This window comes from Eucyclogobius newberryi, unplaced genomic scaffold, assembly GCF_026437365.1.
Source record: "Eucyclogobius newberryi isolate DKJ021-1_F unplaced genomic scaffold, fEucNew1.0.hap1 SCAF_22, whole genome shotgun sequence".
NCBI lineage: Eukaryota > Metazoa > Chordata > Actinopteri > Gobiiformes > Gobiidae > Eucyclogobius > Eucyclogobius newberryi.
In genome coordinates this window covers 14,482,879-14,503,058 of record NW_027315857.1, presented here as the reverse complement: position 1 = coordinate 14,503,058, position 20,180 = coordinate 14,482,879, and the positions used below count along the sequence as shown (strand labels likewise).

At 42.6% G+C, this 20,180-nt stretch overlaps 3 protein-coding genes and 1 long non-coding RNA gene across 5 annotated transcripts; 2 read left to right on the top strand and 2 right to left on the bottom strand.

Annotated features, from left to right (window-relative positions):
* Nucleotides 1–845: 845 nt before the first annotated feature.
* Nucleotides 846–6,478, bottom strand: LOC140372162 (uncharacterized). Its single transcript, XM_072459442.1, has 19 exons — nt 6,350–6,478; nt 6,227–6,282; nt 6,074–6,160; nt 5,872–5,996; nt 5,672–5,812; nt 5,532–5,600; nt 5,288–5,458; nt 5,128–5,224; nt 4,837–5,045; nt 4,624–4,774; nt 4,352–4,560; nt 4,169–4,283; nt 3,900–4,102; nt 3,709–3,826; nt 3,413–3,585; nt 2,629–2,708; nt 2,443–2,561; nt 2,333–2,374; nt 846–1,087 (listed from the first exon to the last, which is right to left on the bottom strand). The coding sequence occupies exons 1-19, from the start codon at nt 6,376–6,378 to the stop codon at nt 846–848; spliced, it is 2,436 nt and encodes an 811-aa protein (XP_072315543.1). The 5' UTR covers nt 6,379–6,478.
* A 309-nt stretch (nt 6,479–6,787) lies between these two features.
* LOC140372161 (uncharacterized) lies at nt 6,788–9,891 on the top strand. Its single transcript, XM_072459441.1, has 14 exons — nt 6,788–6,864; nt 6,941–7,030; nt 7,288–7,415; nt 7,483–7,623; nt 7,690–7,761; nt 7,824–7,994; nt 8,074–8,170; nt 8,235–8,443; nt 8,517–8,664; nt 8,740–8,948; nt 9,034–9,151; nt 9,223–9,428; nt 9,500–9,620; nt 9,692–9,891. The coding sequence occupies exons 2-14, from the start codon at nt 6,976–6,978 to the stop codon at nt 9,889–9,891; spliced, it is 1,875 nt and encodes a 624-aa protein (XP_072315542.1). The 5' UTR covers nt 6,788–6,864; nt 6,941–6,975.
* Nucleotides 9,892–9,933: 42 nt separating this feature from the next.
* LOC140371844 (uncharacterized) lies at nt 9,934–10,297 on the top strand. The gene is made up of 3 exons (XR_011928496.1): nt 9,934–10,006; nt 10,076–10,191; nt 10,268–10,297. It is a non-coding gene; the product is annotated as an uncharacterized lncRNA (long non-coding RNA).
* Nucleotides 10,298–11,947: 1,650 nt separating this feature from the next.
* trip6 (thyroid hormone receptor interactor 6) lies at nt 11,948–19,174 on the bottom strand. 2 transcript variants are annotated; one of them, XM_072459058.1, is made up of 10 exons: nt 19,062–19,174; nt 17,245–17,464; nt 17,059–17,159; nt 16,865–16,975; nt 14,584–15,123; nt 14,404–14,500; nt 13,697–13,866; nt 13,446–13,624; nt 13,236–13,356; nt 11,948–13,157 (listed from the first exon to the last, which is right to left on the bottom strand). In XM_072459058.1, the coding sequence occupies exons 2-10, from the start codon at nt 17,447–17,449 to the stop codon at nt 13,026–13,028; spliced, it is 1,656 nt and encodes a 551-aa protein (XP_072315159.1). In that variant the 5' UTR covers nt 17,450–17,464; nt 19,062–19,174; the 3' UTR covers nt 11,948–13,025. The 2 variants fall into 2 exon arrangements, with proteins under 2 accessions (XP_072315159.1, XP_072315160.1); XM_072459059.1 differs by lacking the exon at nt 19,062–19,174 and having other exon boundaries at nt 14,404–14,497; nt 17,245–18,124.
* Nucleotides 19,175–20,180: the final 1,006 nt, after the last annotated feature.

Genomic DNA, 20,180 nt, shown 5'->3' with positions numbered 1-20,180 from the left:
CACCAAAGCAATGGAAGGAGTACTTTTACGGACTACGACAGAGTCTGAGGACTACGACAAAGTCTGAGGAATAAAGTCTGGCGGTAATGCAACACTTGGATGCCAACCGCCATAAAACAACAACAACAATGGAAGGAGTTCTTTTACGGACTACGACAGTCTGAGGACTACGAAAAGTCTGAGGAATAAAGTCTGGCGGTAATGCAACACTCGGATGCCAACCGCCATAAAACAAGTCTGGCGGTAATGTAATACTTGGATGCCAACCGCCATAAAACAACAACAACAATGGAAGGAGTTCTTTTACGGACTACGACAGTCTGAGGACTACGAAAAGTCTGAGGAATAAAGTCTGGCGGTAATGCAACAATTGGATGCCAACCGCCATAAAACAACAACAACAACAACTACGACGAAGTCTGAGGAATAAAGTCTGGCGGTAATGCAACACTCGGATGCCAACCGCCATAAAACAACAACAACAACAACAGCGTCCACTTCTCTCAAGAGAATGAAGTAAAAAAAACACCAGTCTAAAGAATAAAGTCCAAAGAATAAAGTCTGAAGAACAAAGTCTAAAGAATAAAGTTTAAAGAATAAAGTCTGAAGTCGAACAACTACAGTGGGTGTAATCTAACACTTGGAGGAGGAGGGGGCCTTCGCCCGCGTGGGGATTGGCCATGCTGGACTCGGTTGGTCACTGAGTGGGATGGGCAGGCATCCGACCGGTCTGTGTGGTCGCTGTCGGGTGCCAGAGACTGTCGAGCATGTGCTGATTTGCTGTGGGGCTTGTGATGGGGAGGGGGCCGGGTTGGCCTTGTGGTTTCGGAGTGGTGGGCGGGAGTTCAGTCTGCGGAGCGTTCTGGCGATCCAGTCACGGGGTTTGTGTCGGGCTGTGGTTGCTTGCTTATGTGGCACAGGGCTGGGTGGGCGTTTGTGGAGGTGGGGGGTGTTGGGGACTGAGCCGAGGATGAGGAGCGGGAGGATGTTCTGGCGCGCTTGGACTTCATGGGCCTGGAAACGCCGAGGTGATGGAGGAAGGACTTCTGGGGGATAGAGCGACGGAGACGTCCCATGACCTCATGGGCTTTGTGGGGCAACAGGGACGTCCCATGATCTCATGGGCTTTGTGCTTCCGGGGCACCGAACGTCAAAGAGGGCGAGGAAGGTGAAGAGGAGTCTCCCTGGAATAAGGCCGGTTGGTCTCTGACACAACTATTCTAGTCACAAAAACACATCATGACCTCATGGGCTTTGTAACGCCAAAGCAATGGGAGGAGTACTTTTACGGACTACGACAGAGTCTGAGGACTACGAAACGTCTGAGGAATAAAGTCTGGCGGTAATGCAACACTCGGATGCCAACCGCCATAAAACAACAACAACAACAACAACAACAACAACAACAACCAACCCATAAAACGCCAAAGAAGAAGAAATAAAACACCAAAGAAGAAGAAAAATAAAGTAGATAAATGCACCTTTGGCTGCAGACGCCATTAACAGCAACAACTACAACAGCCCACTTCTTTCACCCGCTCCTCTCTTTAAAAAAAATAGAGTGTAGTGTAAAACGTACTTTGTGTGTGTGTTGTTTTGGTTTGTTTTACAGTATAGCGTAAAACACCTGATAAAGCTCTCTAAGTTGGCTGCTAACCGCCATCAAAAGTAACTCAACATCTCTACTGGACATTCCACAAACTAGAACATGTGTAAACATCAATTGAACTGAAATGACCAGAAACAAGACCAAACAGAGTCTTCTGTACAATCGCCCTCAAATTTGTGGGGAAATTGGACCAATAGGTGTCTTTACTGTCCTCAATTAGCCTAGTTTACATGGTCAGAGCTAACTAGCTAATGACGCTTGGTAAAGCTAAAAACACAAATTAAAAAATAAATGACATTTTACCTGTAGCAGCAACATTATTTATATTATTATTTCTATAGTCTAATGAGTTTAATTACCAAAACTGGCAAATAAAAAAAAAAAGAATGGTGTAATTAATGTCTTTCCCCCCGTGTTACTGGTCCACCTGTGTTTACATGTTTTCTCTGCAATCTCAGACAAATTACTCACATACTTGTTTGGTACATAAACATTTATTTTTTATAAGACACATTCAATTCAATTATACATCAAATCCTTAACTATTTAAAAAGTTAAAATACAAATTAATCAAACACATTTCATCAATATTTTAGTTAAAAAGATGTTCTTGCCGTTTGAATCTTAGTCCACCCAAACCTGGAACAAAATGTATGAACGTTTTGTTTAAAAGACCATTACACATATTTAAAAAGATAATATATTTTTAAGATAGATATTTACGATTCGCTATGACGTCTGGTGATTTGGTGGTACTTGGCAGAGCTACATAAATTATATTTTAGTTACTGATTATGTTCTTTGCTTTGATTCACACGTGAGCCAGTTTTTACCTGTTGCAGACGGTGAAGTGTGAATGATATGTCCAACTCCAGGAGTGTCTGATTCAAAGGTAATTTTAGAGAAAAGACGATGGAGACTAGACACAGGATATGTGCACTGCAGGAGCACTCTGAAAAAGGAATGTCTTGATTATTACGGTGAGTAAAAGTGGCAAACATCAAAAGCAACAGACGCACCTGTCTGCATCTTCACTGGGGAACTGCTTACTGTAGATGATCTCGTTTTCATAGGTGACCGTTCCCTTCCCTTTACCAAGCTAAAGAGAAATGATTAAGCAATTTCAGTTTTAATGCTCTTTTAATCTGGTTATAAAAGTGTCACCTTATTATTGTGTACTTGAATTCATTCATGCACGCTTGAGTACTCCTGTATTGTCTTAAAACTGAGACTTGGGCGCACAGAATATTCCATTTTTCACCTACCCCTTAGTGTATATATATAGATTTGAAATATGAAGACTATGAGTGAGATTTTGGGTTCACGTAGCCACTTTTCAAAGATGAAAATCCACTGCGTGTTACATTGATGTCATTATGAAGTCACTATTATCAGTTTTGAACAGGACGTCAGAAAGTCTGTTATAGTTCTATACCAAGCACCTGAAAGAAGCATAATGTCTCCTTTAGGTCTTGTTAAGCCACTCTAAGCTCAGCCTCATCACATGCACGTCTGCACCCACCTCCCACCGTCCAAAGACACACATGTGTTAGGTAATTTAGACCTAGTGAATTAACCCTGCAACAAGCTGGCAAGCTACCCCGCCTAAGGCCCAAAGTCACTGGGATGGGCTCCAGTCACCTGTGACCCCGAACGGTAACAAGCAATAGTAATAATAAATCAATAGAAATAATTTCATTAGGAAAGGAGTTTAACCAAGTGAGATCATTAACTAAAGAAAATTAAACGATGTTGCTCATCTGAAACGCAAGAAATTATACCAGATGTTTCAAGTGTTTTTACCTTGACTATGGAGCCACAGGCGTTCATAGGAAACGTGAACAGGGCCTTGGTGGCGTCAGCCTCCTTGGGCCCACAGCTTTGGTCTCGCAGCTTCATTTTGGCCGGAACCCCTCCACTCGCAACAGCCAGTGACAAGTTGACCACTGCAGTCATCCTCATGTCAGTTGAACACACTTAATGGTTATGAAGCACAGCCACACACCCAAAGGTTAATGGATGTCCAGAGAAGCACTTGACAAGAATAATGCAGCATTATCATTCCTCATTATGGGGACGACCGTTAACAGTATCATTACCTAGGAGTTCGTTAGCAAAGAATGGACATGTCTTCACAGTTGAACTCTGTACTTTAGAAGTTTCCCGATGACGTACATGGATCTCAAAAGTACTGGTGAAACCTTGCAAGCTGAAATTCTGCCACCAAAATAAGAACAATCATTAAAAACCAAGCAAATTACAGCAGATAAGTAGCCAGTTTGAGTCTTGCCGTGGTTGTAGATTGGGAGGAGAGTAGAGGCACGACTAGCTCCAGCGCGTGGCTGTTATTGCTCAGGACAAATCCCAGCCTTGTGGCCAGCTCTGCAGTCAGTGGATCTGGACCGATGGTGATCTCCCACTTGGAGTCAAACGGTTTGTCAAATTTAATCCTAACGTTGCTTTCTGAACAGGACGCATCAAACTGCGGAGGAGCTGCAGAAACGAATAATAACGTTTGCAATTTTGTAACAACATCTGACTGAATTTAAAAAGACTTACCAAGATTAGGTAAAATTGCCACGAAAGCTGCAAAGTGGTGGTAAAGCTCTTGTTCAGGTAAAACCATCAGCGTGTAGTTTATGTCAAGCTTGAATTTAATATTTTCCATTGAGAACTGGAATTGTATTGTTTGGGTGGTTATAACGGGACCAGAATTCCAGTCTGTAAAATATAGACCATTACCTGCTGAATGACTGGTGATTTGTAGAAAGGCACCTTCAAAGTGTAGCCGTGCGTGTCGTTTGGATGAACAACATTTGCCATTGAGAAGGTGCTATTATTTTTAAGCGGTACTTGAAACTGATGTCCGTTTAACGCCAACGAAATCAGGTCGACATCTTGAGGGACATCACCAAGGTAGATTGTAAAATGGTGCATCTCCGGAACTGTATCTGTTGAAAAAGTTTGATTTGAGAAAGTGCAAAACTGAAATTGACAAAAGTATTTAGCCATACGGTTTTCCTCCTTCAGTGTCCGCATCAGGAGAGGAGTGACCATCGTTTTATGCGTGCGAAGTCTGGTTTCCACACCGTCTTCATCCACTGAGAGTTGCTCCGTATAGAAATCATAGCTACAGATTTCATACAGGTCTCCGGATACAACGCTCTGGAAACACAAATCTGTACCATTTCATGTCATTTTACCATGTTGAGAGTACAAAACTATACCTTCCTGTGGGCTCCCTCGGCATCATGAGGGATACTGACTTCCACTGTCCGGTTGTGTTTCTCCATGAGGTAACCTTTTGTTTCTGCGACTGAGGGCTGCATGAGGTTACCATTGAGTCCAAAGCTGAAGTTCGTCGCGTGGAGACCTGGGTACAGGACATCCGGAGTCTCCCACAACATGTATTCTTCATCCTCAAACGTGGCTTCATCTGTGTAGTAATATTCAAAGCCTTGTCTTGCTTATCCACAACTAATTCAGGAGAAATGAAATGAAATGAAAGCGATACTGACACACTGAGCACGCAGCGACAAGGTCAAAGAGGAGAACAAGCCAACTTTCTCGGGAGAATAGAGTGGCGTGGACCACCTCTACAGGGATCCCATCAATCTATGCAAACCATAGCTAACATTTAAGATCAAACCAACTTTTTATGTGTATATTTTACATTACCACTGAGGTGAATGAGTGATTTTGTCCATACGGTGTCCGAAATACAAGCCGGCCACTTATCAAGTCAAATACGTAGCTTTGACTGCGAGCCTCTTTGAGTGACGTGGGCCGCAGCTGCTCCCCTCTTTTCTGAAACGTCACCTGCCAGTCTGCAGGAGAGGGACTGTGACCCTGCGAACGAGGCCACAGTGTCACGTGAACTATTAAAATCATGAGAGATGACAAAACCAGAAGGAAACCGCACAAGTTTAAGGTTGTCCCAGTCGTTCTTCGTTGTTGAAGATGAGCAGGAGATTTCACTTCTTACAGAAACCTGTACATTGCAAAACCATATGATCAAAAGTTATGTACAGCAAGTATTGAAAGTGTTTATTATTATCATACTTCCATGTAGTTGACTTCACAAGTGACCTCTCTGAGGGACCAAGGTAGAGATGGAGAACAAGACCTGTTCAGGGCATGTGTGACCTCTTTCCCTTTGTGGTGTGCAATCAAATTAAAATGAAATGTATACACCTCGCCAGCCTATAAAGACAAAAAAAAGCTTATTTCTGTAGTGTTCAATGTGTAAAAATAGTGTTTACCTGGTCAGTATGACAGCTGAAGTAAGACGCTCGCAGCTGCACATTGGTTTTTGAATGAATAAATCTGATGCTGTATCCACACTTGGCCGCATATCCCTCAGTAATGGCATGGCTACCATTTTTATCTAGAGACAGGTTCATTGTTTGTTTGTTTTTTATCAATGGAGTCATTCAGCATAACATGTTGCTGTGGTTAACTCACCGACAGCCTCAAAGCGGAGATTCTTCCCAGTGAAGTGTTGATCCACATTGATCATAAAGTAGCGCTCGTGGCACGTCATGTCGACTCCTGCAGACAGAAATGACCAAATGAGAAGAACTGACCACATGCAAATGTCAGCTGAAGTTAATTTACCTCGGGGGACAAATGTATATTTTGCAGTTGCATAGATCACCAGGGTTGATAAGAGACTGAATAAAAATAAAACATGTTTAATTAAATGGGCTTGAATGTTACAAAGTTGGAGGCTGTGTTTACCTTAAGTAGAGAGCAAAGGCCATTGTCATTGATGCAACAGCAGTGTCTAAGATTAGCTTTTAGCTAGACAATTACAGCTGCTGACCAACACAAGCTCCCCTGTCCCACTTACAGATGCAGGAGCTGAGCCTGTTTTACTCCTCTGGGCCCTGATTGGCCCTGATTGGCCCTGATTGGCCCTGATTGGCCCTGATTGGCCCTGATTGTTCATGAGCTGCACCTGTGGCTGCACCGTGTTATATAAAGAGAGCTGACACACTCCATGGTACTATTTGGCCAGTAAAGCAGCATCTGTTAGCTTATGGTGTACAGCAGGTGTAGTTTGCTAGAAGTTCCACTAGTTTTAGACACTGTCAGCACTTTAAGAGCTATGGAGTTTGGTTTCTGGACAAGGTAAAGATTCTGAAGACTGTTGTGAAAAAGTTTTAAGTCATTAACTTTGTTTGAATTTGTTTGCAGTTTGCTAAGGTGCCTACTTTTGTGCGGAGTGGCAAATTCTGCACTTTTTCCAGATGGTGAGGGTTCAAATACTTCTAAAAGAAGCAAAACCCTTGGTTTGGCTCTTGAATCATTAACTACTTTTTCATGCAGGAGTTCATCGCACAGATTGTCATGATCGTTACTTCATGATAGCTATGGATCTCTCCTTTACTGGACAACAGTTTTACTTTGAAGCTGTGGGTAAGTTCTGGAACTTTTTTTTTTTTTTTATTCCAAAGCAAACCAATGGAATTGTATGTATAACATGTACCGTATTTTCTGGACTATAAGTCGCACCTGCCAAATTCATAATGAAGAAGAAAAGTTTCACTTGAGTGTGAAATGCTGTTGCAAGTGTGAAAATAATAAATATCACAAGTTGCACCCTGGCCAAAACTGAAAAGGTGCAACTTGTCCTGAAAATACGGTAATCTGATTTACATTTCATCCGTTTGTAGATGGCACCGGCACATTCCCCATCACAGAGCAGTATGCAGCGCAGTGTGGCTACACGGTCACTATCCTCTATGCACCAGACCTCGTGGAGCTGCGAGCTTCTTACTTCAGCTGTCACACCATGAATCAAGTATAAACACATTTGTGTAGACTTCTGTTGTCAAACTATTGTCTAAAGATATAATTCTGTTTTTCAGAATGACGACACTTTCGCTTTCAATTTTAACCTGGTTGTAAACCAAACTGGACGACTCATTTCATATGCGTTGAATGAAACCTGCTCACTGAATCTGCCCTGGTCCCCCAGAGAGGTCACCTGTGACGTCAACTACCTAGAGGTAAACTGGGTCAAAAAGTTTAATACAATGTTGGAATTGTGAAGTTTATTGGCTTTTGTTTTAAAGGTGTCTGTGCAAAGTGATGTGGTATGTCCACTTGCGCCAAAGCCAAATATCTGGGACACTTCTATGGAGATGGTAATGCAACCCACACAAACATCCTGAAAATGTCCACATTTTAGAGTGTTTTTTTATTCTAGGTCTACAGTTCTGCTTCTCCTGGCTGGCAGGTGGTCTTTTTAAATGAGAACGGAGAAGGGAAGCCCATGAACCTCACTGAAGCTAATTTGAACGGCTACACTTTAACTTTGACTGAGAACAGAATGGTGTTGAGGGCTGCTTATGGGCAACGGCACTCATTCATCACTATGGTAACGGCATAGACTCTGAATTTAACGTCACACACTTGACTTTTTAGAGCAAATGTGTTTTATATTTGACTCTTTAAAGATTGACGGGGTCTTTGTGGAAGTGGTTCATGCGATCCTGTTCACGAGACAAGACTGGCTGGTCCTCCTCGTTGACCTCGTCGCCGCCTGCACAATGTGTAAGTGTCTATGAAATGTGTCCCTACGGCCATTAATTGACTTGCACACTTACTATTTTTGCAGATGACTCTGTGAATAACCATGGCGGTTACATGATATGGGAAACTCCTCAGACTCTCTACCCTGGTTTTCCAACGACAAACTTCAGCTTTGGACTCAATGGAGAGCTTAGGGAGCCCACTGTGGCGACGGACCTGGGTTACAATCTAAATGAGTCGGATGCAAGAGTCTTAATTGGAATTCCCTATAATGCTGAAGGAACATACAGAATTGTATGAGTCACTAACTACTGTAAAAGATTATACTACTTAAGTAGTGATTTTTAACTTTGTAAACATTCTGCAGAGTGTAGTGGATGGTGACCTCTATGACCTTTACACCTGCAATTTTTACATGGAACAACTGTCAAGTAATCGCGGCTTGGAGACCAGAGTCCGCGCTTACAAAAAACTATCCTCTCCTCTGATAAAAAGCAGCATTTTCACCGAAAACCGTAAGCACCCTTTCTGTAAGGTAATGACTGCCGGTGTCTAAATGTAATATGAAATAAAGCGCTCCTCTCTTCCAGGTACTGTCCCAGATGAGAAGATGTTTACAGTGTACCTCTACAATGTCCCTGACGATGCTGAGTTGGTTTCGGTGCAGCTCGAGAACCAAAAATTTAACGGTCCTTTTGTAAACTCTAGCTTCTACACTCTGGATATCGCTGTAAACCAGAACTATACATACTCTTACACACTCAAAGTCCCCTTTGACAGCCCATTTGTCATCAGTCGGGTAACGTTTGAATCCTTTGACTCTAGGGTAGTTTTTTTTTTTTTTTTTTTTTTTTTTTATAAATGACCCACTTTCTCTTCTGCAGTTCTCGGCTGAAAATGAAGCTACAGAGAATAAACTGAATGTAGTGTTCACTGTATTTGTCAGGCCTCAGAATGAGCCTTATTCCTATCACACCACTGTTACAGCACTGACTGGTGTCGGTAAGTGCTGCAATTTACTTTTATATATTTGAAAACTTCATAAACTTGCTCATTGCACTCTTTTGACACAGCTTTCCCACAATTCAACACATCCTGTTCCAAGACTGGCATCACTTTTAAACGCCACCATCAGCCGTCTGACTTCCTGTGGGACATCACCGTGGGCTCTGAGCTGTTGACTACAGAGCTGGCTGCCAAACAAGGATATGTCCTGAGCAATGACAGCCACATGCTACAACTAGATGTGCCTTTGTTCACCCAGGGATACCAATATGAGGTTTGTCTTGTTTCAATTGCAATCAATGCTTCTGCCTGAATCTTAATCTATTGACTAATGAACCACTACAGAATGTCAGTTTAAAAGGCTTCGTGGGCACTTTTAAGATCCTTGTACGGGATCATAAAACATTTAAAATCCAGAGTGTAATTGTGGAGACGTGTTTGTTCACGACGACAGAAGAGATTGTTGGTAAGAAAGTGGGTCTTACGTCTGAAACTAAAAATTCAGTTCCAGTACTGATGTCTCCTTCTCATCTCTAGTGTGTTCAAAAGATGGAACAATGAGTGTGGTGGTTAACTTATCCAAGGTTTCCGAGGCGGGAGGAAGCCCAAACCGAACAACGCTTTTAGACAAAGCTTGCACGCCTGAAGAAGCTGATGAGAAAAGTGCACGATTTGCATTCCCACTGAACAGCTGCGACTCTAGAGTAAAGGTACGCCGGGGTTTACCTTTGGCTTAGTTTACCTTATGCATTTCTTATTTGCATACATTTGCTTTTCCCAGCTTAATAAAGAATTTCTGACTTATGAAAATGAGATCCTCTTCAGCTTGAACTCCTCCACCCTTTCAAGCAGGTGTGTCTTCTCCCCTTTAAATATACATTAAATCACCTGTCAACTGCTATGTTACACTTGTCTCCACAGTGTCCTCGTCCAGTGTAGCTATCCTCTAATTGGACTTTATAGTCTCTTCACCACATACCAGTTTCAGTCGGAAATTGCTGGCTTTGGAAAAATTGTGCATCCCTCAAACTCCATAGGTGGCTTATAAACGCATGTGCTATAGATATGAAATCTGCAGTTTTTCCCTTTTTTTAATATACATTTTAATTCTAGATCTACCCATTCCAACCACAAGTCCCACCAAGGGACTAACCAGTTCTACAAGGAGACCTGACCCTATTTATCACACTACAAAGCGGAACAAAAATCGCCTTGGTTACAAGTCTCCAATCCATTACATCAAAGTGTCAAGACGTTTTAAGAACCTTTGAAGAAGTATTTACATGAAGCCTTCACCCATGTCTAATGTGTCTAACTGTGCGTTTTCCTCCCCAGCAACTAGAAATTCTGAGAAATTGTAATGTTTACAAAGCTGACGCTGTAAAAATAAATGACTTTTAAAAATCTGATTTTTCATTGAGATTCATGTTTGCAAAGGGAACACTTGCTGTGTAACTTTTAGAAGGGAAAATCTAATGTCTACTATAATATGTATCTTTACAAAATCCGTGGTGTAGCGCTAATGCCATTAAGAATTGTTTGTCGCCAAAGTAGGAATATTTTAGAATGGAATAAAAAGCCACATGATCTCCATATTTTGCGGTGGTAGGAAGTAGTTATTACATGTAATTAAATACAAGGTCTGCACTTTATCTATACTGTACAACCTTTAAAAAATTGAATTAAGGATGTCTTGGTAAAATAGTCTATAAATAAGAACATTCTCTACTGGCCATGTTTTTAATTGACACTGACTCGCACTAAAGATCAAGCAGCATCTCAGTGTTTGGACCCTCCCTTTTGCTCAGGACCACACAGCTGGAAACCTGAGGACATAACACAAACCTGAGTCTAAATGTTAGATGTCAAATGCACTCATCAGTAAAGACTAAGGTCAGTGATTAGCCAGAGACCTGGGGTGTGGAAAGGGAAACTGAAAAGGTCAGTGGTGTTGTGGTTGAAATTGGAGGTAAATATCTCTTTACACCAATGGCTTAGATTTGCATTAAAATGAGATTTAATATTTTTTCAATGACTACAATTGACCATGACTGGCCAGTGTTTAATACAATGACTAAAATGTTAATGAACCGGTCTTAAAAATTAGTTTCACGCACTACCATCTATAAACCTTTTTTGGTAATGTTCCACCCTAAGCATGATAAAATTTTATATAATATGATTTGGTCAGTTTTAAGCAGGTCATCAGTGTCAAATATATTTTATTGCACAATCTCCACCTCCTATGGCTTTCGACCAATCACCGTCATCGTTTGCCTTGATGAAGAGTAGTATTAGTGGAAGAAGCCAGTTTATGTATTTCTGCTGGCTTAACTTCATTGTGCGGACCGCAACATTTGTCTGTGGAGATGTTTCATGTGCAACTGCATGGACTTTTGGTGCTTTTGCTGCTGGGGAATGTCAGCAGTGCTCCACAAAGGGATCTACTGAGAGAAGAGCTCAAAGACCATGTAAGAAACATTCATATTATTCATATTACCACACTTATTTTGTAGCACTAAAGTTGTTTTTTTTTGTTCTTGTGTAGAATCTTGCTCAACTGATTTTGGTCCAGTTTCTGTCGGAGCTGATGGCAATGACAGAAGGGGATGTGGAGCCGAGGCTGGAGGAGCAGTTGGGAATCAGAGAAACCGTGATGAGACGACAGCTTCCTTTGACTCAGAGAGAGCGCAAAGCTGGTTGTCGCAATTTTTTCTGGAAAACTTTCACCTCATGTTAGTAATGCTTTGTAACCATTTGCCCAATTCTAATATTCAATAAATCCAGACAAAATCCCTTATTGCAGTCTTTTAATTTTCACTACAAACTGCACTCACAGCAACAAATTCAGTTCACAGCTTTTATAGACAAGGTTCAAAATTGACAGTAATTAAACCATTCCAGTTTAAAAGGTTCACGATGCAAGAGAAACTTACAGTATTTGGAGATCAATATTTCAGTTGAAAAATGTATTGGAATATGTTTGTCCTTGAGGTAAGCTTTGATGTGTATAGCCCTTTTGAAAGTGTAAAATGGGACGGAAATAAAAGGTGTAAGCTTAAATACTAAACAGACTAAAAATACAAACATGCTATTGAATGAGGGTAATGGTTTCACATTAAAGTATTAATTGGCACATTAAAGATACTAGCTTCACTCCAATGGATGTTAAACACCCTGTATTTTATATAAAAACACCAACTTCATTCCACCATCACCTGAAGTCATGTCCTTCAAGTATCGAGCCAATATCTAAACCAAAAGCACACATTTTGCAGTTTCCTAAATTTGTAGACTAGTTCAAAGTATTTTTTGGTGTAACTGTCACTTGTTGATGACCTCACTACACATTCATTGTCTACATTTCTCAATCTATTCTCACAGCAAAACATCACAGCATACGCAACAGCCCGGTATGTACAGTCACAGTTGGTGAGTTGAACATTGAGGCAGTTTGTTCTGATTTGTACATGTCACACCGAGGTAATTTTTTTATTTATACAATTCTTCTCATACATTCCTATTATAACCTTCTCAAAGTGACAGTGAAAATGTCCTTGTGCTAGTTAAACAGTACCTATGTGGTTTTAGTGGACCCAAAACTGCCTGCAGGTCAGGCCACTGTCGTAACAATATGAGCTGATGACACATTTGTGTTGCAGTGTACCATAAAAAATGGAGTAATCCTAGTTATATCAGTAACCAAATGTCTTTAGAGGTGAAACTGCAGGTTTAAACCAACAGGGGGACCTAAAGTGACGTGTTAAATAAACTGTAAATGCACAGCAAAGGAAAGGGTCAAAGGAATAAGGGAGATCTCACTTTCTGGCACTGTACTATGTGCTTGTAAACTGAAATAAGGGCATCTTAATTAGCAGTCAGTTGATATTTTGGCTGAGAGGTCCTGTATGCGGCGTGCACTGCAGCTCTTACACAAGATGTGGCCATCCAGTGGGTAGCAGCCACGGCCCTCTCCTTCAGACGATAGCAACAGTCCACATTCCTAAGAAACGTATGATTTAGCGTCTCATAAAGTCAAAAAACAAGAATACAGCATAAAAAATGTATAATTCTAACAAACCTCACAGACGTAACAGTTGACATGAAAGCTCCGGTCCAATGCTACAATCCTGACCGTCTCCTCTTGACCTGGTTCGGGCATGATGGGCCCATTGCACACAGAGCAGCGAGGCGCATACTTCCTGCTCATTAAAACAAAGCCCAAGTGTGAGTGGAACAAGTCTGTTCCACTCAAGATTGTCCTGTGACTTGTCCTTTGCGCACGTTTTACCTGTGGAAGTCTTCTATGCAGTGGATCTGAGAGGTGGCGTCCACGGTAAACGGCACGCCATCCAAGCAGCAGTTGCACACCACACAATTGAAGCACCGAGGATGGTAGGCCTTCCCCATCGCGCGGAGTATTCGATCCAGAATGGGCTTGGAGCACTTTGAGCATTTCTCTAGCGTGCTCTTACAAACACAAACATCAGGCATGAGCCAGTACAAGACAAACATCAGTGCGAGTTATTCCCTGACACTTACAATGTAACAGCTCTCACAGTAACTCTTTTTGTCCAGGGCGTAGAAGGGCTGTCCGCGGAGGCGAGCGTTGCACGTGATGCAGGTGAAGCACTCCACGTGAAACACCTGCTCCATGGCGATGCATCCGCTGCCGTCCCCGACAACGTTGTCACCGCAACGAGCACAGCGGCCTGATAGGAAAGGTACTTTTGTCAGTTTTGCTGAAAGCACTTTGGTCGGTAAGATTTTAGGCGTTCATATATTTTAACTTATGTTCTGGTTAAAATTCACCATCAGCCGAGGAAGAAAATGTATAGAAAGTCACTGATTGGCTGATAACTTTAAAAATCTTCAATTAGAGAGGTCACGATATCAATCTTTTGTGTTAAGATTGTGAGAATAAACATACAATTATTGATCCATAACAAAATAAAAGCAAAATCCTTAATTTTCATTCATTCCAATACATACCTGTTCCAATAGCATGTGACTAGCTTTATGAACTCAATGCCAAAAATAAACATTATAAATATCTGTCATTATTTAATATAAACAGCCACGTAAGGCCCTGTACATTAAGGTGTCGCAATCATTTGTTTTTAGTTGTAATTATTATATTGGGACCTGAATAATCACGATCATCGATTATCAAATGATCTTGACATCCCTGCCAAAAACGTTAATGATTTGTACATTATTTATTTGCATTATTTCAAATACCATCTTACCAAAGTAGTCTTCAGCAGGTGGATGGTTCATATCATAAACCAGCTTCTTTGTCAGACGGTCCAACTCATCTTCTGGCCTTGTTATGGCTGCCCCCTGCTAAAAAAAAAATTATATTTGTAATTATTCTATATCATTTGAAAAGTCAAGACTTAAAAAACAAAGCAGTGTCGTCTTTGCACCTTGTTGTTTTGATACGAGCTGCTTTGTCCTGGTCCGGTTTGACTGTTATCCATCCCTCTTTTGGACATGGACACCTGATTTACTCTTCCAGCCCCGTAACTCGCCTCAGCGTGGACGTCCGGAGCTTGTGCATTCGGGTACCAACCAGGTCCGGCCTGTGCTTGCGGAGGGGGGCGGGACGCGGGCTGGCGCGGCGGGGGCGGCGTGTACGCTTGCTCCGCCTGTCGGCCGGTCTGCGAATACGTGACGGGCTGCGCGGTTTTGACCTGGACGCTGAAGCGGGGTCCGGTGGGGGTCGACGCCGTGGTGTAGGAGGCCGGGACGGGCTGCGGGTAGGGTTTGGGGGTGGAGGAGGACTGCGGGGCGTAGTAGTCCTGCTGGTGGGAGGCGGGGTAATGAGGAGACGCCGGGTGATACTGGGTCTGGGGTTGGGGTGGGTAAGCCATGGCGGGGCGGCCCAGGGGAGGGGGGCCGGAGTGGTGCGAGGGCTTGTAGTGATCTCCTGAGATGTATTTGTTGTAAGGCACATTGTCATAGAGCTGCAAAGACACACAATAATCACACGGTCAAGGGGTGTGGTAGCTAAGGGCAACACTTGAGAGGTCTGGAGTAATCTTCAATGGCTGTCAAAAGGATCAATACCAAGATGCTGATTACATGAGAATCACATGCACTAGATGTGACTAAATGTGATGTCTTGATCTACATCAGAACTAGTTTAACACCACCTGCTTAATAAGTACTATTATTTTGTAGAAGAAAAGAAGCCAGGAGTTCTCACTGGAGCTAGAAAAATGGCAAAATAACATACCAGGTGCTCTTCGAGGTTGACGATTTGAGAAAAAGGAGTCCGACGCATGTCTGGCGAGCATTATTTGTTTTTTTTACTCTCGCAAACAGGTCTTCATCAGCGCAGTACTATGATTTACATTTTCATTAATACTGAAGTTTAAAGTGGGCGGTATATTGAAATTTAGATAATTGTTCTTGCCATGTTTCTTTTTGCCATGTTGTCATTTTGCCACAACTCGGGCATTTTTGACCCCTTGAACATTGATGACAGTCACACATGGGGTCATAGGTCACACATGGGGTCATAGGTCACACATTGGGACATAGACGCGATCGGCTCGGCCCGAACTCCAATAAAATGGAGGTTGTGAGAACGCCCGTCACAACAGTGCCGACTAGTTCAAACAAGAAAAAACATGAAACTCTTAATCTTTGGCCTAGGCACATGAGACTTGGGACAGTGATAGAGCGACCTTTGACCTCTGACCTTTGATGAGTAAAACGCACCTGGCAGCATCGCTCTATGATAAACAGGAAGTCAGCCATGTTGAATCAAAGTGGCACCGCCACGCTTGACTTTTTTTTTTCAAAATCGTACTTGTCCTAGGTTTTTTGTCCGATCGAGCTCAAAATAACAAATTGCATCTAAAGACATTGAAAACTAATAAATATTCAAAAGAATTTTGATATTCTACACGCCCTCAAAAAAGGCTTAATTTCCTGTTTTTTCAAGGACAGGTCACGCCTATTGGAATTGATCTACGGAGCTCATATTTCACTCACTAATGCGTTTTTATGGTCTGATTGGAAATAAATACCCATGTAACAAATTTACTCTATAACATTGTCTGATTTGTTTGAAACTCATGGATTATATTCTCTTTCTTTATTCTTTTGACGTTATTCTTTCGACATTATTCTCTCGACTTTATTCTTTTGACTTTATTCTTTTGACGTTGTTCTTTCGACGTTATTCTCTTGACTTTATTCTTTCAGCCACAACTTGGGTATTTTTGACCCCTGAACATCAATGAAATGTCCCAGGTCACCGAGGCTCTCTCTCTCCTTCTCCCTGCTCAGGTCTGCGTTCAGCACAATCTACTATTTGAATCGCAAACTACGCAATCATCAATGGGTGAATTACTGAGCTTCGTTTGGTATGCCGCAAAACGCAGCAGAAAACATGGATGGGCGGGAAGGCGGTCGCACGGGAAAGTGGTCGCGCGGGATGCTCGAGCCATCATCTAAGATAGGACAGCTTTAGCGTGAAATGGGGATGAGAGAGAAGAGAGGACATGCAGTCAATTGTTGGGTGTCGGAAGTCAAACTCACGACACTGCGGCCTTAACCACTCGGCCACTGGGCAGCACTTTAAGACATAATTCAACACAATATTGTCTGAATATCAATACTAAAAAAATATTGAAATATCGCCCACCCCAACTGAAATCAAGTTTTACATTTTAATATCTTGACAACACTACTTACTTGTGTGCTTGACTCGTGTGGGTGGCTGTCCAGATCAGCCAACATATTTGTGAGAGAATCAATGTCGGCGTCAATTTTGGAGTGATAATGTGTTTTCTCTGGACTTGGGTGCTAAAACACAAACAAAAAACAGAACTTGTAAGCATGAAATATGCTAAACCTAATGTTTTTTTGGTTCAATAAATAAAACCTACCATTATGTCATAACTATCCATGTGATGGCTCCAATTGCGATCATCTTTAGGACCATGAGGAGGGGGATAGTGATCACTGGATGGGTGATGTATAGGTCCGCCTTGTGAACAAAGTGTGTGGTTTGTTTTGTTCTTTCCTTGTGTTAATAGTATAAACGTTGTCCTATAGTTGTCATTAGTTCTCACCTGTTGGTCCAGTGGCCATGTATCTTGTGGCCACTGCACTTCCATCTCCTCCATTCTGATCGTAGTACTTTGAGCGATAGTCAGGGGCACCCTTCTTGCTAGGTGCACCGCGGTACATTGCAGAAGCTGCTGAGTGGGACATTTGGGGGGCAGCTCGGTCTGGACTGTCCACAGTCCTCGGAGGAAGCCAAGTAGGACCGGACATAGCAGATGCCTGACACTAAAAAAGAGAAAGATTACTCAGAAAACATTGCAACGTCTAACTCAAGTGTGTGCTTGTGTGAACAGGTAACCATTGGAAACGAAGGATGATGGTTGTGGTTTCCTATGGCAACAAGGAACAATAAGCGGCAGAACAGGAAGAGCGTGTCCGGCATGACTCGGGGTTTTCCAGACGCACGGCTTCATGTGAGTGGGTTCAGGGCGAACACTGCTCCATAGACAGATGTTACCGCCACAATGCTCATTGTCTTTGGCTGTTTACACATCATTACCAATGATGAAAAGACGACAAAACAGAGCAGGAAATATTATGTACTGATATGGGGCTGAGGCACTGCACAACACCTGGATCATAACAATATTAGGTTTTATCCACGGAGTAAACAAACAACACTGCAGCTCACAGCTGAGCGGATCTGAATCCTCAGCACATCACAATACTGGCTTTCTTTGAGGTTGATGAGAAATATTAACCCACGGTGTTCAATGCATTGTGATCCAATTTAAAGACGATTTTAATTCACAGAGATTGAAATCTCCCCTCCCATCAGATGGATTATAAAGACAGACAGAGAAAGTGATATTTCAGTTTGAGGAAATGAATAAATCACTCAGACAGATTTTGTGTGGCTGCCATAAATCCTATTGTAAGAGGATTAACATGGAAGAGACGTGTGTGTCATCACCGACACAGACCTACATACATTTTGCTATTGTCTGACTCTTAAATTATTGTATTTTAAATTGAGGTAGTTTCAAGATGATAGGAGGTTAATGTTGTAGATATGTATACATCTGTGGCCTGGTTTAAGCTCCTCGGCAAAATCTGGATATACAGAGACTTAAATCCTTGCATGGCATGTTGACATTAATCCCACTCCTGGAAACTAATTGCAGAGTGTTGTTGTTGTTTTTTTTAGGGCGGTTGGCATCCGAGCGTTGCATTACCGCCAGACTTTAATCCTCAGACTTTGTCGTAGTCCTTAAAAAGTACTTCTTCCATTGCTTTGGCGTTACAAAGCCCATGAGGTCATGAGATGTCTTTGTTGTTGTATCCTTTAGAGTCTGACTGGCTTTATTCCAGGGAGACTCTTCTTCATTTCTTTGATGTTCGGTGCTTCCACCGTACAGCTTTATTCTTTAAGAGCGATTTAGAATTCAATCAAACAACTGAAACATGTATCATTATTGTAGGCCATGATGCAATATGTTGCAGACTATTTGGCAATAGCGTATAAAATGTATGACGCATTCATTGTTCTTAAGTTAAGTGTTCTTAATTGTGGGTAATTGTAGTGTATTTTCATGTTTGCGTGATCAAGATGCAATAATGTGTAATAGCTCATGTTCACAACAACAATGTTCACTGCAGTTCAAGGTTTGTGCTAGTTGTAGACGTCAGAGAAAATACCTTCGTGGGTCTGTGTGTGTCCCACTCGCGTGGGTCTGTGTGTGTCCCACTCGCGTGGGTCTGTGTGTGTCCCACTCGCGTGGGTCTGTGTGTGTCCCACTCGCGTGGGTCTGTGTGTGTCCCACTCGCGTGGGTCTGTGTGTGTCCCACTCGCGTGGGTCTGTGTGTCGGTAGTCTACTGTACCTTCACGGCGCTGCTTCTCTTCCTTTCGATCCCATCTACAAACCGACCAAAAACAAAGCAGTGATTACACGACACAAACCGAGCACATAAAGACACATTGGAATATGACGTATAGTCCGTCTGTTGCAGCTACAGCGCCCACACCTCCGATCAATGAATGCAACAAAACTCCGCTTTCTCATCTTCTGTGCAGGACAAGCCTGTGTCTGTGACAGTTAGTTCATGTTATAGCCTTTAACCAGGTCTAATAAGCAGTAATTCACTGTAATAACAGGCCTGTTTATTTGCTTGTTGTTCTATTTTGTACTCGCTCAGAGCCCGTGCCTTGCCTCATCGCTAACTTCTACATAACTAAACCGAGCAGGAAATAATGAAATAAACGACACTTACCGTGTTACAAACGACACAAAGCCGGGTGCACGCCTCCGCGCAGTTAAAGAGAGGTCAGTGAAAGTGAACCCGAGGAGCTCGGTGTAGCTTTAGCCTCGTTAACCCACTTTGTCCCGCACAGAGGCCTTTAGCAGCAGCGGCTCCTCTGCGTCCCCGATCGTGACGTAGCGCCCCGGAGCTGCGCGTGCGACGTGCGCGTGAGACGTGCGCGTGAGATGTGCGACGCGTGCGTGCGTGCGACGCGCACGCGCACACGCGTTGTGCGTGCAAAGTGGGGGGAGGTCTCCAGGTCAGACTGGTCGGACTTCATCACCAAAACTCAACAACACATCCATGTTATGTAGGCTAGCTGTGTTGTGTAGCCTAACCCTGTGTTGTGTTCTGTTGTGTAGCCTAACCCTGTGATGTGTTGTGTTCTGTTCTGTTGTGTAGCCTAACCCTGTGTTGTGTTCTGTTGTGTAGCCTAACCCTGTGTTGTGTTGTGTAGCCTAACCCTGTGTTGTGTTCTGTTGTGTAGCCTAACCCTGTGTTGTGTTGTGTAGCCTAACCCTGTGTTGTGTTCTGTTGTGTAGCCTAACCCTGTGTTGTGTTCTGTTCTGTTGTGTAGCCTAACCCTGTGTTGTGTTCTGTAGCCTAACCCTGTGTTGTGTTGTGTAGCCTAACCCTGTGTTGTGTTCTGTTGTGTAGCCTAACCCTGTGTTGTGTAGCCTAACCCTGTGTTGTGTTCTG